The sequence below is a fragment of the Hipposideros armiger genome, unplaced genomic scaffold (assembly GCF_001890085.2).
Source record: "Hipposideros armiger isolate ML-2016 unplaced genomic scaffold, ASM189008v1 scaffold_144, whole genome shotgun sequence".
NCBI classification, from domain to species: Eukaryota; Metazoa; Chordata; class Mammalia; order Chiroptera; family Hipposideridae; genus Hipposideros; species Hipposideros armiger.
The window spans coordinates 599719-616736 of record NW_017731494.1 but is presented as its reverse complement, the minus strand read 5'-3'; the positions used below and the strand labels follow the sequence as shown (position 1 = coordinate 616736).

The 17018-nt window shown below is 39.4% G+C and overlaps 1 protein-coding gene and 1 long non-coding RNA gene across 2 annotated transcripts in view; one reads left to right on the top strand and one right to left on the bottom strand.

Annotated features, from left to right (window-relative positions):
* The window catches only part of LOC109387014 (uncharacterized), a 15016-nt gene extending 5667 nt beyond the window's left edge, over positions 1-9349 (top strand). The window contains exons 2-3 of the long non-coding RNA XR_002124889.1: positions 6459-6526; positions 8985-9349. This is a non-coding gene — a long non-coding RNA (uncharacterized LOC109387014). The remainder of the gene's footprint in view (positions 1-6458; positions 6527-8984) is intronic.
* Positions 1-15364, bottom strand: part of TRPM6 (transient receptor potential cation channel subfamily M member 6) — a 158642-nt gene extending 143278 nt beyond the window's left edge. The window contains exon 1 of the mRNA XM_019650685.1: positions 15144-15364. Coding sequence (XP_019506230.1) covers positions 15144-15152 — 9 coding nt within the window. The 5' untranslated portion in view covers positions 15153-15364. The remainder of the gene's footprint in view (positions 1-15143) is intronic.
* Between the last annotated feature and the right edge of the window lie 1654 nt (positions 15365-17018).

Here is a 17018-nt window from a genome sequence, read left to right as displayed (position 1 = left end):
CCAGCTCCAAGTTGAGCTGTTGTTCAGCATCTTAGCTGTAGAGGGCAGTGTCACTGGCCCTCATATGTGGGATCCGAACCGGGGTCCCCTGGTGTCCCAAGCCAGCTCTTAACCAATGCGCCACTCAGCCGGCTCCATGTAATCTTTCTTACCCCCTCCTTCATTCCAAATGCATAAAAGAAGCTGCAAACTGCTGTCCTCTGAAACATTTTTCTCAGTCTATTGTGATCTTGCTTTTAGGCATATCCTCTGTTTCGCTTAAATGCCTTTTTATAAAAATTCTCTGACAGGCTGCTCTTGGAGCCTATCGACATGACACCCCTTCATCACATCCCCAGGGCTCTCCATGTCCCCCCTGCTTCCTGGACCCTGTGTTTTACTGCCTCTTGGCTTAGTCTGTCATTTGATGGTGTACATCCTCCTATAGCTTCCTAAAAGGGAGCGTGGGAGGCAGGACAAGGGATTGTTTCAGATATGCATTATGAAAACGTCCTCATTCTCACACCCAGTTAATGATGGAGCTGAATAAAGAATTCAAGGTGGAAAGTCTGCTTCCTTCAGAATGCTAATGACCTTGCTTCCAGGTCTTCCAGCATCAGTTACTACTGGGCAGCCTGACGTCTCCTCCCTGGAGGCTCTTTTTGAAGTCTCGGGATGTTGAATCCTGGTGCGGGGTTCTTTCCATTCATTATGCCGGGCACCTGATAGGTCTTTCAATCTGGAACCTTCGTCCTTCAGATCTGGGCAGATTCCTTGTGGCATTTCTCATCCTTTTCCCGCGCTAGCCCCCTGGACACACTCCCTCCCTCCCTCTCTGAAGCCCCTGTTGTGTGGACATTGCACATTTCAGGCTCAGCCTCTTATGTTCAACTTAGTTCTCGTTTACCATCTCCTTTGAGTTTCTATTCCTTCTGGAAGCTTCTCAACTTTATTGTACTCTCTTCCCTTCCACTACATCTTTTTTTGCAAGAGTCGTATTTCTTTTATTTCCAAGAGCTCTTTTTTCTTTTCTGTATGTCCCTTCTTTCGTAGCCTCTTGCTGTGTTGCAACATGTCACCTCTCCTCTTCTCTGAGGAGTCTTTTTATAAAGTGTCCTCTTGCTCCTCGCTTTGTTTCTGTTTCCTAGGTTGGTTTGTTTCTCTCATATTCACACCAGAGATTTCCTCAACCGTGAGGGGAAGCATTGAAATGCTGCTCCAAGCCCTGTGCTATAGGTGCTTTGGGGACGGGAAGGGGGAAGGGACAGGTTGCCAGTGAGTGAGCTTCTGTGAAGGGTGAGCAGGCAGAGGCCAGCCATCCCGACAGGTCGCCTCCCAGTTTCAGCACGCAGTGAACTTTCCTCTTGGACGGGTCAGGTTCTGCAGAAAGGAAGCCTCCGGCCTCTGGCCCAAGGGACTGTGAATCTGGCTGTACTGTACTGTATAGAGAATGTCACCTACCCCCCCCCTTACCCCCCTCCCCATTTCCAGCACAGCACCCTTTCCCCGCTGGGTCTCATGGCTGTGAGTCTAGCATCCAAAACAAAAAAAATTCTCTATGGGTTTGCACATTTTTATGTCAACAGATTGTCACAGGAAAGTTCTAGAAGAGTATATGCCAAACTGTTAACAAGGAGAGACATATGAAAAACTTATTCATTGCTTATCTAAAATTCAAGTGTAACTGGGCTCCTTACCACACAAGATTGTTACACAAGCCTACATGTGTCGCTTCAGGCAGCTGTGGGTACTCCTTAAAAGTGTGCATTACGAACATTGACACTGAGCCTAAGCTCCTTTAGAACTGTACCTTCACATTTAATTTTGAATGATTCTTGAAGGGAGGAAAGGAGGAATATTAAGATTGCTTGAGTGGCTGTAACAAAGTACCATGAAAGCTGACAGATATCATTTTCTTCAGTTTCTTTGAAACAAACACAGTTGAGACTACAGCTTGTTCAATGACCACAAACTCCTCCCATCCCAGCAACACACCATTTTACAGTGTGACTTTGCAACAGCCCTCCTATGCTGAGGCCCATCCTCTTCTCTACAACCTTGAATCTGAGACTGACTTGTGGCCAGTATGACCTGGTTTAAATTCCTGAGCCTAAGCTGCAAGTGGCCCTGCAGCTTTGACCTTCACCCTACTGCAACACTGCTCTGAGACCACCATCCTGGGGAGAAAGGCCATTTGGAGAGACCAGCCAACCCTCAAAACCACACAGCCAACCCTTGAAATCATGAGACATAATCAATCATGTTATTTCAAGCCACTAAATTTGGAAGTTGTTTGTTGTACCACGATAGGTAACTCAGTTTATTTTCTCATTGTTTCCCTCGGGATTTTTTCTGCACAAAATCTCTGTGAGGATTCACTAAAGGTCAGAACTCTTTATCGTGAGTATCACTTGTGTGGCAGTTCATCAGGTGTGAAGCCAATGAAAATTTAAACAGAAGTCTGTGTGGCTATAAAGGTCCATTGTTCTTTTGTTTTTTGTTTGTTTTTTTACACACACCTTGAACATGACAAGCATTCTTTAAAAATTTAGTTGGATGACTGACTGAATCAGAACTTGGTTTTTGTTACTTGTATATATCAGATTTGCCTCTGCAATGGAAAACCTTACAGGTTTTTCTGGACCACATACAACAAAAAAGATGGGCAATGAATCTGCAGGAGATTCAAGATCCTCAGTAAAGTTTTTGGGAGTCGTATGGTTGGGTAAGACCTGCGTTTTCCCTGAGGCTGTCATAGACAAAGTACAAGCCTATCCTATACCAAAAAAAATGTGAAAGAGGTATATAGGCTTTTGTGGGAATGTTGGGGTATTGGTGAACTTTTATACCCCATATAGCATGATGCCTTTGCCTATTATATCACCTAGTTAAGAAGGGATATATGTGTGTGTGTGTGTGTGTGTGTGTGTGTGTGTGTGTGTATAAATATAAATATATAGACTGGGGAGCCAAATAACAGGCTTCCTTTGTGAAAGCAAAAATACTGGTCAAACAAGATTAAAGCTCTTGGAATTTCCCAAGTGGGGTTGCCATTTGAATTAGATGTTTCAGTAACCTTGGAAGGTATAGGCTGGGCATTATAACACAAACAGCAAAAGAGCAACTGCTCCTTAGATTTTTGGTCCCAACTATGGAAGGGGGTAGAGATCATATAATACCCCAATAGAACAGCAATTACTGGCAGTGTATACAGTGCTCCTGTGAGTGGAACCTTTTACTAATAGCGAATTACAGTAAGAACTTCCCTTCCCATCAAGGGGTGGAATTACCAGCCTCTGCCATGACTCAGACTCCTATGCTGACTAAACGGCATGCCTGTTTACAAAAGAGGAATACTCTCTGTTTCTAGAAATGCAGAAACTATTAGGCCCTGTTGAATATTTAGAACCTCCAAATGCTCCTGCTCCAATCCCTGTATTGGCCTCTGTAACCTGCAAAGAAGGAATAAGGGAAATTCCAGCTGGAGACTGGTACACCGATGGCCCTAGCTGGAAATGGATGCAAATTGCTAAGCCATCTATATTTTGTGGGCCTCAGGAATTCTGATTTTTTTTTAAATGACAAATAAGCAAGTTGAAGCATTTTAGTTTTTATGGCATTAGTATGCTTAGGCCAGCATGATTATATCTAGAGGGTAAACCAGACATATTGCACATGTATTAGTATCATATTTCCACAAAATATTTCACAAAATTGTAATTGCATAATGAAAATGAAAAACCACAAAAGGAAATGATCACTACTGCAAATAATGCAACTTATCACTGTGATAAGCAGAGATTAGAAGACAAACATTTTCATGTGGGCAGTAAACTATATCTAAAGGGCATGGCAGAAGTATGTATACATTTTGTAGGCATAAAGTCCCACCTAGGACAGCATACAGGACCCAGGAATCCCAATCATTGCTGTTTGAGGCTCTGTGCAAACTTGGGAAAGGATCTGTGATCATGATCATGGGACCACAATCCTTATCAGGACCCCCCACTTTTGAAAGCAAAAGTACTTCAGGAAGGTAATACTCAAAGATAACTGGATACTTGCTCTTCTTTCTTCCCCTGTTGGGCATAAGCACTTTCTGATAGCAGGTTTCATTCAAGAACTTGGAGAGACTGATGTTTGTCAATATTGCTTTAGGGGAAGTGCAAAGTTTCCAGTATAACCTCCTGGAATGGTGATGCAAACCCAGGGTTTAAAGGACTTGTGGCCTACCAGGAATTGGACTCCTTTCTTAACTCTGGCAGGACCCTGTCTGAAGGCGTCAATGGTGGCTTCATATTTCATTGGGAAACAAAGGAAAGTTCAGCATCTGTTCCTTCTCTGCACAGAAACCCCTTCTCTCTAAAGTTCTGAATCACATAAATGCCGTTGCACGTTCGGAGGGAGCCTACTGATGCTGCTGGACCTAGAAACCACCTCACCTCTACCTTGAGCACACAGCTCTGTATTCCACCTCCTCTCCTACCAACCACACTAGGAACTGGTTCAAAATTTGCATGCACCCCTTTCATTCCAGAAGCGCTGTAATTTTTCTGATCACAAAAGCGATACATCCTAGTTGTAGAGAATTTGGAAAATTCAGAAAGTTACAAGGGAGAGGGAGAAAAGGGGAGGGAGGGAGGGAGAGAAAGAGAGAGAGAGAGAGAGAATGGGGGACGAGAGGGAGAAAATATGAAGAATGAATCATGAAACACTGGTAATTCCACCTCTCAGAGAGAACCACTATTATTCTGCAGTATTTCTTCCAGGAGCCCTCTTTTCAGTATCTCTCTGCCTATTTCTCCACATCAGCTCCCTGTCTTGTGTACTTCCTATGTCATCTCTTATAGAACTTATATTGTTAAGTGGGTGAATACTTGAATTAGAAAAGACTACTTTATGTAATTAAAAGCATCATAAAATGGCTTTCATTTAATATTACCCACTGTGTATGCAGTGGCAGTTTGTAGCAACAGAATGGTTCCTATTAAGACAAGAGTCCATCTGAGATAGCAGACTCGCCTCCTCCCTAACCACCACATCCACCATGGATAGCTATGACAAATATTGCTCTCTATAGAGAATAGTTACATTATGAGTTTCATAGGCCTGGAGATAGGCCAGGAAACCCATAACCTATGTACCTCTGTTTCCATACGAAAATCTGTTCTGGGTTCCAAATGACTTACTTACAAACTAACTTATAGAAAATAAATGATTTCTAGGAGGAAGCCTGCCTATGTTTGGATCACTGGTATAAGAGAACAGGACTAAGTGCTTGTATATCATTTGTCAAGAGGAGGGTAACAAACCCACCCCTGGTTAGGAAAGCAGTGTGGTTAATTTTCATAGGATTATGTAGAATGGCTAAGAGTTGGAAGAGCAAGGAAAGGGGACAGTTCTTCAAAGCTTTGCTTGTCTCTAGTTTTTCCTCATTCCTTTCTTTTCTGTTGAACTCATTTATCAAAACTCAGCTCCATGTGTGTCGAAATCTGAAAAAGATCTGGAGATTGTCCCCATGTTGACATACTCGTTTTGATACTGTATTGTAGTTTTGTAAGATGTTACCATTGGGGGACACTGGGGGAAGGGTACAGGGGACCTCTTTGTACTATTTTTGCTACTTCCCATGAGTCCATAATTATTTCAAAAGAAAAAGAAAAACTCAGCTCCAGAAATTTCTGCAACACGGAGCCTTCTTACCTGACAACCAGATCCCCATCAACTTCCAACTGCTTCGGCTTACTGGACCTTCACATAGTTTCCATACTGTTTCATGACTGTTTTCTAATCTGTGCCACGCACTTAGCATACATGTATATTTATATATGTTTATATATACTGTGACTTAAAAACACAGACTGGGGCCGGCCAAGTGGCTCAGTTGGTTAAGAGCTTGCTCAAGAGTACGAGCTCTGAGCAACAGCGGTTTGATTCCCAGCCGGAGCTGAGCTGCCGCTGAGTTGCCAACAGGTGGCAAGATGACTCAGCTATAAAAAAAAAACCAACACAGACTGTGTAATACTGTCCTTTTCACTAGCTCTTTCATATGTGTATATATCATGACTCCCCAACAAGACTATAAGCTCTCTCTTTACCTCATGGCTCTACATGGCTAATGCATGGTAGGTTCTCAATAAATACTACTTAAGTTACTGAAAAAGCAAGAAACATTAAAGGAAATAAAGAGATAGTTAAAACACTTGACCAAGTTTTTCTTTTTTTTTAACAGACTATAATTTGGTTCCCAGAAAACATTTACTATCCCATGATTAGAGTTTAAAGGCTATATAGAAGACAGTATTATCTGTCTCTTTTAATCTTAGTTATTACCATGAACAGGTGGTTATCAACTGAGAGTTACAAAGGTTACTCACAGGTATGTTGTTTTAACACTTGCCATAAAATATTTCTGCAAGTTCCCTAAGGGAAATGCTGAAAAAGCACTTCACTAACTCTGGAATCTACCCTTCCTCCAGGTAATCTTGTCTGAATCAGAGTTGAGCAGGTTTGTTTAAGCTGAAAACTTGGGTGAAGACAAGAACAGGTAAATTTTAAACTTTATGAAAAATGTGTACTTTCAAACCAATATAAATGATATTTCCAAATTGAGAAATTAGAAACATATCTACTGATTTAATAGAGTATATTCTTAGAAAAAGTACCTGTTCACTTAAATTGCTATTTACAGTTTAAAATATGTTGGTTGTAGCCTGGAAAGAATGACTGACTATAATTTTTTATCCAATTTGGCCCTACGTGATTTAGAACAATCTATAAAATAAAATATTTAGTGAAAACCAAAGATCAGAATCTGTGCATGGTATACTAATTTTGCCATTTATGCTTTTAAAATGAGAGAGGGTATTATTTATATATATTTATTTATATACTTTTATATTTTTTACATATTTATTTACATATGTACACACATATACATATATAATATACATACATATATTTGCATGTGATTTATATGCATGAAATCTCCCTGGATAAATACACAAGAAGCAGGTGACAATGGCTATCTCTGGTGAAGAAAATTAAAGGACTGGCAGATGGGTTGGCAAGAAGATTGCCTTTCATTGTACACATTTTTCCACTGTTTGAATATTTTACTACATTCATGTATTACCTTTAGAAATGTTGCTTTTATTTTATAAAATAAAACACAGTTGAAGAAAAACTACATAAAACAAATTAATGTTTTAGTGAATTATTATAAGGTAAACACTCTCATAGCTACCTACAAGGTCAAGAAATAAAACTTTGGGATGCCAGTTAGCTCAGGTGGTTAGAATTCAGTGCTCATAACACCAAAGTTGCTGGTTTGATTCCCACATGGGCCAAGGAGCTGTGTCCTCCACAACTATTAGATTGAAAACAACTACTTGACTTGGATCTGATGGGTCCTGGAAAAACACACTGTTCCCCAATAAAAACTAAAAAAAAAAAAAAGAAAGAAAACTTTGCCAGCCACCCAAAAGCTTCTCACATGCTCCATCTCAATCACATCCTGCCCCCTCCAAAGTAACCACTGTCTTTGATGCAGCATGTTTTGTGTGTGTAGCAAGGATCATGGTCTCACAGCATCGAAGAATGGAGACACGGATGAGAGAGGCAAAGTTGCAGAAAAGGACAGTTTATTAAAGCAAAGAGATACAGTTCTCTAAGTGAGAGGGGGCTCCCGGAAAATTGGAAAAATTGGAATGCCCGCTGACTGGGGGGGGCGGGGGGGGAGGCTTCTGTTTATATGCTTCTACTAGCCTATCTGGGGAGAAAAGCAGGTGTATATTGTTACAGTTTTATCAACTTGCTGTGCTGCCCAGCGTGGAGGAGGTTTCTTCTGCTGCTTAGCTGCTAGCCTAGTTGTCCCAGAGCATAATTAGTGCGTTTGCTCCAGCAGGTGTGTTCTCTCCAGGCTGAGCTCTCAAGGCTGAGACTGAGGCTTGTCCCGGAGTATAATTGATGATTCTGCTCTGGCAGAGAGTGCTATCTTAAAGCTGGAATTTTCAAGGCTGAGGCTTTAAAGATACCTTTATCTTCTGCTCATTCAACCGGGGAATTTCTAACTGCCTAATTATTACACTAACTAACCTGCCTTATCTTTATACTGATCATTTCTTTCCACTAACCTGGCTTTGATAACTTGCTTGCATTTCTTCATAACTTTACCAACCAAGTATGTATTCCTAGCTGCTGCAGTTAGTCTTGCCCATTTAAAAAGAGACCGGTCTTTTATGTCTCTTGTAAAGTACAGGTTCCCCCTCCTTTCTTTCCTTACACTTTTTCTATTGAATCACCAGGCCATTTGGCCTACAGAGATTTTCCTCAGTCTGGAATTTGCTGATTGCACACTCGTAGTATAGTTCAACATGTCCCTCTTATCACATTTCCTGCAAATTGACAGCTGAATCCAGAGACTTGATTGGACCGTTTTGCAAGATCTAGGCGGTGGTGTGTTTTTTCATCAGATGACACATAATGTCCGATTTTTGTTCATTGTCAACAGCATTTCATGTTCAATGCCTAGGTTCATTAACTTAATTGGGGGTCACAATATGGTAATATTCCAATCCTGTCATTTCACTTCATTAGCTGAAATAATTTTCAAAGAAGAATCTTCCACTCATCTACTCTTTTGTTACCCAGTGCTACAGTTCATATAGGAAAACCTTGATTCTTTCCTTTTATTTCCCCAGTTTTCAAGCTAATGTATGGTTCTCTGTCATCCACAAAAGGAGACCAATCAGTTTGATGATTTTTTTAAAAAGTTTTTTTATTGTGAACTCATGAATTTAAGCATATTTGATGGGTTTCAGACTGTGGGAGCCAAAGTCCAAGATGGCCCCCCAATGATCCCTGCTTTCTGGAATTTACACCCTTGTATAATTGTTCAAGGGTTGGTCTGTGTAACGAATAAACTACAGCAAAAGCAGTGGTATGTCACTTCTGAGATTAGGTTATAAAAGTCTGCAGCTTCCATCTTTGGTGCTCACTTACAGGTCTGCTCTCACTGTCTCTCTACACTCACTCTGAGGGAAGCCATGTTGTAAGCAGCCATGTGGAGAGGCCCGTATGATGAAGAACTGAAGCCCCTTGCCAAAAGCCATGTAATTTCCCAAATGGATCTTCCATGCCCAGATTCAAATGAACATATTCCCAGTGAACAACCTGACTGCAATCTCATCAGGGACCCTGAAACAGAACTACCAGTTAAGCTGCTTTTGGATTTCTCACTCTCAGAAACTGTGGCTTTAAGCAATGCTTTGGGGCAATTTGTTTCACAGCAATAGGAAACTAATTTACAATCCATTGCAATTCTTATTGTTATTGACACTCAATTTGTCCCATATTTAGTCAGTGGGAGCTCTTCAAATTGTCTCCTGAGTTATTTGAGATAATCTTAATAGTCTTTAATACCTTCTTTGCAACCTAAAATGGGAAGAGATCCCAGGGTTTTCTTAAGTAATTTCCTGCTCCAAAACTAGAATTTGCTGTTTCTCTAAGAAGTCCTTGTTTATTTTTTTGGAAATGGTCTTGAGAAAGACCACAGTCTGGCGCCAATCATGGGTGTGTGGTTGGTCATTATTTCCAGAGCTTTTTAGTAGAGGCATAAAATATCTTGTGAGTTCATACTTAAATTCCCAACTCAGATTCAGGATTAAATATTTTTATTTAACCTCTTTTATATTAAATCTGATTCTTTTCTACTACATGAAGAATCCTGGCTCTCAAGGACAGAGGCAATAAAATTAACTATCCATTAATTAGTCATTTGCTTTATCCCACAGAAACACACAACAGTCTCAGAAAACAATTCCAATACTACCATCAATCATTATAATATCTGAAAACCATTTAAAAAAGTTTTTGCGGGCCGGCTGAATGGCATGTTGGTTAAGAACTGGCTTGGGACGCCAGAGGGCCCCGGTTCGGATCCCACATATGAGGGCCAGTGACACTGCCCTCTACAGCTAAGATGCTGAACAACAGCTCAACCTGGAGCTGGGCTGCCGTGAGTCGCCAGTGTCGGCGTAGGCTACAGCCCCTGCTGCAGTGGGTTGCCATGGGCTACCGTGTGTAGCCAGCAGCCAGCGTGAGCGGCCAGCAGCTGCAGTGAGCAGCCGTCCAGAAGCCGGAGACTGATCTGCCTCGCCCGGGAAGAGCGCAATGATGGTGCCAACTTGGGTCAGTGAAGCAACGTCCTCCACAACTAGACTGAAGAAAAAAAGGACAGCAACTTGTCTGTTCCCCTTCCCCCAGTTCCCCAGCACTGTTCCCATCCCCCCAAATCCCCAATTAAAAAAATAAAATCTTTAAAAAAAAAACAAAAAACTTTTTGCACATGCTACCATAATTCCCCTTTTTAAATAGTTGTACAACATCTACATTCTCAGATAATGCAGCCATTACATACTATACTCTTTCCTTTTTTGATGCTCATTTAGTGTTACTTCTACAAATAACCATACAGTGGGAACTGAGGTAAGGCCATAAGGGCAATAAGATCGAATCAGCAGAGAATTAGTTATAGAAGACTTGAAGGCCTCATCAAGGGATCTTAATTCTATCCTGTAGGCAGCAGGAAGCAGCTGGGGGATTTTGAGTCAAATACTGGATAAATTTTTCTATGTTATATATAGCACATCAAATCTCCCGCCAAATACTGCTCAGAATCATAGTTCTTTTTTCTCCAGCCCCACCTGTGGTTGACCTTGTCCAAGACAGGTTTACTGAATTCCTACTAGAGTTCCTTCTTCTTTGCTGGCATCTCATCTCCATTTGCAGCCTTTTCTCATTTCACCTCTTCCACTTCTTGATCTTTATAACCTGACCTCATCCCATCAGAGTTTGGGTTAGGTTTGTTTCTCGGGTATCCATTGATTGCCCCTATCACATTAACTGATCAATAGTTCATTCATCAAATGATTTGATCCCCTATTGTGATCCCCTATTGCCTACTGGGCACTCTGCTAGGGACTGAGCCTACAGTGATGAGCAAAAAAAACCAAAACCTTGCCCTCACGTATCCTAGAGTCATAGAAAAAAACTATTATATTTTGGTATCCTATTTTTCACTGTAGTATTTATCGCACTGTATTTTAACTGAGCTCAGAGTATCTAGCACTTTGTACATGCTTAATAAATGTTTATAGATGGGTTGATTGAATGTATAGAAACTTGAAGAGCTCTACTTATACAGCCACAAGAATTATCATCAGCCCTGGAAATGATAATAGCAATCTCATCCCTTCTCAGAATTGCTGATCACATAAAAACATAAACTCTAGGTCACAGGTTAGCAAACATTTTCTACGGAAGTGCTAGGTGATAAATATTGTAGGCTTTATAAGCCATATGGTGCCTTTCACAACTACTCAGCTCTGCCATTGTAGTGCAAAAAAAGCTATAGACAGCTCATAAACAAACGAATGTGGCTGTGTTCTAATAAAATTTTATTTATAAAAACAGACAGCGGGCTGGATTTGGCCCATGGGCCCTAGTTTACCAAACCATGCTATAGATGGTTCCACTTTTGTCTGTTTTTCAGGACTGCCTTCATATCTGCTCCATACTCTTTTCTTCCGTCAGGTAAATTTAATTGCTACACCCAACATCTGAGTTTACTTTTAAACCCATGTCTGATATCTGCAGTTGTGGTATTGTGAAAGAATATGTAATTTGAAACCCATCAAACCTGTTTTACTCATTGGTTAGCCTTTTGGCAAGTTACTTTAGCTTTTTTAAACCTCTATTTCTTCACTCTAAATGGAGTTTGTTTTTTTTTTGTTTTTTTTAGCTGAGCCATCCTGCTACCTGTTGGCAGCCCAGCGGCTGCTCAGCTCAGGCTGTACTCGAACCGCTGTTGCTCAGAGCTCAAACTTTTGAGCGAGCTCTTAACCAACTGAGCCACTCAGCCAGCCCTCTGGAGTTTGTTTTTTTAATCAGACTGTGACAATCAAGTGGGAAACATACATTGAAAACCGAATATGATGCCTAGCACACAGTAGACAGTCCACAAATATCCCCCACCCCTTTGTCATGTTCTTTTCTTCCTTCAAATCAAATCATCAGATATTTATTGAAGATCTATTATAGCCAAGGCACAGCTTCAGGTATCTTTAAAATTATTCTAAATCCTCCCTAGTATTTCTTTTGACCACTGGTTCTCAAACTTGGCTATGACACAATATACCTGGGAGCCTAAAAGTACTGATGCTTGGGTCCCAACCTTAGATATTATGATATAAGTGTTATAAAGAGTGGCCCGGGCATCAGCATTATCCCCAGATAATTTCAGTATGGAGCAAATTTGAGAGTCATTGTTCTAGACTAGGACTCTGGCTTCAATCAATTCAGAAGCGTCTTCTTCCATCTTTCCATCTGACTGCTCTTTAGCTGTTAGTACCTATAGGCACATCCTTACAGAATTAGAGTTGATTGAGTTCTTACATGTTACTTATATTTGGATATATTTATGTTAAGGAGAGTAGAAAAAAAGAGAATGAAATAATCATCTTCCTTTGTATTTGACATTTGTTGTTTAACTCTCTGGCATCCATTTCCCTTTCTTACGGCAACAGCCTTGATTTTTATTTGGGGATCCACCTCTTCCTCAATCTCAGTCCAGCTGGCCTGCTTGAGGCTTTCCTCTGGCCCTCGATGCTTGTGAAACCAGTATATGAGCTCTCCTGGCGACAGTTAGTATTGGTCCACTTTGAGTAAGTGTCATGATTTAGTTTTCTAGGCTTGCTGAAAGACACACTTGTTTTCCTGCTGGATTGCAATCTAAAAGAATATGGTTCCTGGAGGTTCTAGCAGCTATTTTACAACCTCGAAGAGAAAGGCTATCTGAAAACATAATAAGAGAAAAACAAACAAAGAGAGAGAGAGAGAGATCATTTGAGCCACAGTGTCTAGCTAGTTCTCAAGCCAGGTGCACCATTAAACTGCTCTGTGAACCAATAAATTCCATGCTTCTGCTTCTGCCAATTTTACTCTTGTGTTCTATCATTGGCAACCAAACCAATCACAAGCTAATACAGCCTCCTCTCATCTCCTTCGAAACCAAATCCAATCACCCGTATACACAGAGAATATGTGCCAGTCAAACCCTAATAATTCATTCATCAAACAGGTAATGAGTAGTTATTGTATACAATGTTTGCCCTAGGAGAAAGGATTACAGTGGTACACCATCATTAAGGGCTGCACAAATGTTTGTAGAAAAATACCCAGCAACTAAACAATTCCCCTACTGTGTGTGAGGCCCTGTGCTAAGCATTGAGGACAGAAAGGACCATAAGCCATGGTATATATTCACCAAGGTTTGCCATCAAATTGGAATGATGGCATGTGCATAAAGAGATGAACAGAAATCTGGGATGTTGGATGCATGGATACCTGAGAATGGACATCAAGCCCAAAGTAAGATGCCTAGGCAGAAAATCTTAAGTGAGCACAGACACTGTAACATTTTCATTTTCCTTTGAACCAAAATTAGCTAGGAAAGGAAGGGAAAGTGTTGCAAAAAGTGGAAAAGAAGAGGTAACATAAGGGAAAGCTACATTAGCAACTTTGAAAGTTATTCTAATAAATTTTTTAACTAAAAAAATAAGATACTTTGTGGATTTTATCTGTTTGCAAATTAACTATGTTAATTTTTTAAAATGTGAAGACTGCAGAAATCCCTTCCTCCCTCCCTTCCTTCCTTCCTTCCTTCTTTCCTTCCTTCCTTCAACACTGTTGCATGCTAGTATGTGCTAGACACTATTATATACTCTGAGGTTTTAGCAGCAAATAAAACATGCCTACCAGTTACATTCTAGAGTCTACAAAGCAGAAAGTAAACTTTCTCATTCAACCCCCCAAAATGGCCACTCTAAATGGTTTGGTGAATATTCTTACAGACATTGCAAACGTAGATACTGGTACTTATTTGTTTCTACAAAAAAATAAGAATATACTATACTTACTTTTTTTTTTTTAAACTTGCTTTTTTTTTAACTTAACAAAATTACTTGGATTGGTTTCATGTTAATAAATATAGATTCACCTCATTCTTGTTATGAGATATGTCATATTTCATGGTATTTAACTACTATCTTGTTCATTAACATTTGGTTGTTTCTGGGTTTTCACAGTGATGAGCAGTGTTGTTGGAAAATAATGTATGCCATTTCTATAATTTTTCAAACATTCAGAAGAAAGTGTTAATTAAAGTTCTCCAAAATGGAATGGTGTGATCCATAGTGGAAAAGATCTGAATTAAATTCCTTTCAGGTAAAAACCCTATCATCTACTTCCCTTTTGATTCATCATTGCCTTATTGAGTACTTAACAGAATCAGATTTTACACAAATGACTAGAAAATATATTCTGAAATCCATTAATATAAGTGCAGACTAAAAAACAGATAATCAATAGTTATTTCCATAAAATCTTCTACGTACCCAGCTCTGTTCTAGGCTCAAAGAAGAGAAATTTGTATTTTTCTTGAAATAAAAGGTCACCACAATTGAAATGGGCAAAAACAGAATCAGTACTCTTCTAATGAAATTCCTTCTATTATACCCAAATATCATTTTTCTTTTCAGGAAAGACAATAATTGAAATATTGATAGCAGTTTCATTTCTAAAACTTCAAATAGATTTCAAGAAACAAACAAACGAAAATTATCTTGCTGAACAGAAACACACAACCATGAAGCAGTATTTCTATTAGAACCAGAATTATTTGACATTTGAAGTCTACCTCCAGATGGTCCATCAAGTTCCTACCTTGGTTATTTCCAATATTCAAAATTATTTATGTCTTTTCATTCATATAAAATTGTCCCCAGTCTATTTATTGAACAGTCCAATGCTCCACCATTGCAAAAAAAAAAAAAATTTCAATGACAGTTTAATTAACTAAACACCTTGTTTAATTAATAAAAGTAATTTTTCAGGAGGAAACTGAAGCCATTTTATTTGTCATGTATCCTTAATTGCGTGTTCCAATTTCTTGGTTTTGGCCTGTGATCACTTAACAACAATCATTAAGCAAATCTAAATGGTTCACTGTAATTGCAAGATTTTACCTTTTGCATTTTATGGTGTATAAAATCTAGCATAAGAGAAAATCAACATAAGAATGACAAAAAGGTTCATTCACTTACCCTCTTCATAACAACAGCCAGGGTAAACTTCACTCAGCCTCAGGCCATTGGATTTTATCCTGAAGTTTCCATCTACCATACAATCAGATAAATCCCAGTTTCTGAGAGCAACTAATGGAAATAGTGCCGTAAAAAGAATTGCCAAACAAATTTCCATGTGCTTAACCTAAAATGGAGAGTTGCAATATGAGCTGAGTAAAAAGTTTCTGGCTGTTTTTAAACTAGAGATGGTGATTTCACTTTTAGCAGGACCTTGTGACTAAGATTGCCTGACCGGGGAAATGATTAACACCCTGCCTTCATCTGCTGGAGCTTTCCAGCTGCAGGAACTCGGCTGAGGGAAGTTTATCAATCCGTCGGGGCATGTGTGTTGTGAATCCACTGTCCTGAGGTGTGGCTTAGTATGCTGAGTTCAACTTCAGTGTGAGGTTATTTCAAGTAAAAATGTATTCAGAACCTCTGCCAACTTCGTTAGTGATTAGTTTTTACAGAACTATTATTATAAAAGGTTTTATTTTTACTTTTCATTTCTGTGCCCCACCTTAAAAGATGGATGATCACTTAGACCCTTTTTCTTCCAAAGTTTTATGAGTAACATTTCTAGTGTCTCTGTGTTCCCTCAGCCTTGTTCTCTTCCCAACCATCCTTGAATCTAAAAACTTAAGTCAGTGTCTTTTTGAATTGCCAGTTCTCATTCTTTTGGAAACCGGACATGGAAAAAACAGGCAAGACTAATTAACAGCGTACATAGTTCAGAGGCACTAGAAATTCATCAAAAATTTTTTTCTTTAAATGATTGTTATTAATAGCAACTACTACATGATCATTTCTTCTTAAATGCTTCTAGAAGTAAAAAGAAAAAAAATCTCACCTAGGTATGAGAAAGAAAAGGCAGAGATTTATTTAGATAAACTTCCGTGCAGTGTCTTTCTTGTCAACAAGAGTCTGTGATGACATTGTACACACATGGCTTCTGTTAGGTGGAATTTCACTCCACCAAGAGGGCAAAGTAGATTGTGCATTTCCTGTCAAATGGCCAAGGCATGTCAAAACTGGGTCTCAAATACAGTGCTGAATATCTTTAGAGCTAGTAGTCCATTGTGTTTATTATGCTATAGACTTCATGTTCCTCATAGCCCTTAAATTGCTGATTTGGAAGTAGATTGATGACCAAGAATTCTTATCATCCTTCCTGAGGTATTTACACAAATTGCCAAGTTTGTTTTAGAAACTCAGTTGCATTTCCCTCCGCTCCCACTACCACCACTAAAGTAAGCAAGTTTGAACTGTTTAAATGCTGTAGTATAAAATGATTGTTAATTTAACTAGTTATTTAAAAAAAAACATTTAGTAGGTGTAAACAAGACAAAGTAAGGAGAAAAAAAATGTTCATAAAAGAAATCATTCCTATCCTTAGAGAATTAGGAACATATTGATTCCATGAACAAGACTACGATTATTATTTTAAAGGGAATATTCTGAGGACAAACAAAAGCTCTTTAAAATGAAAAGTGTGGGCCGGCCGAGTGGCTTAGTTGGTTAAGAGCTCGCTCAAGAGTTGAGCTCTGAGCAACAGCGATTCGATGCCCGGCCTGAGTTGAGCTGCCGCTGAGCTGCCAACAGGTGGCAGGATGGCTCAGCTAAAAAAAAGAAGTGTGGTAGCAGAAATAAAAGTACTCAATAAGGTGGCTGGAAGATAAAGTTGAAAGAAATAGTCCAGAAAGTAAAACAAAAAGACAATAATGTAAAAAGTAAGATGGAAAGCTAAGAAAATTAGTAAACCAGCTCAAAAAGTCTAAAATAGAGAAAAACCAGAGTCAAGAATATTATCAAATATTAGATTCCAAAAAAATTTCCTAGAATACAGGAGCTTAA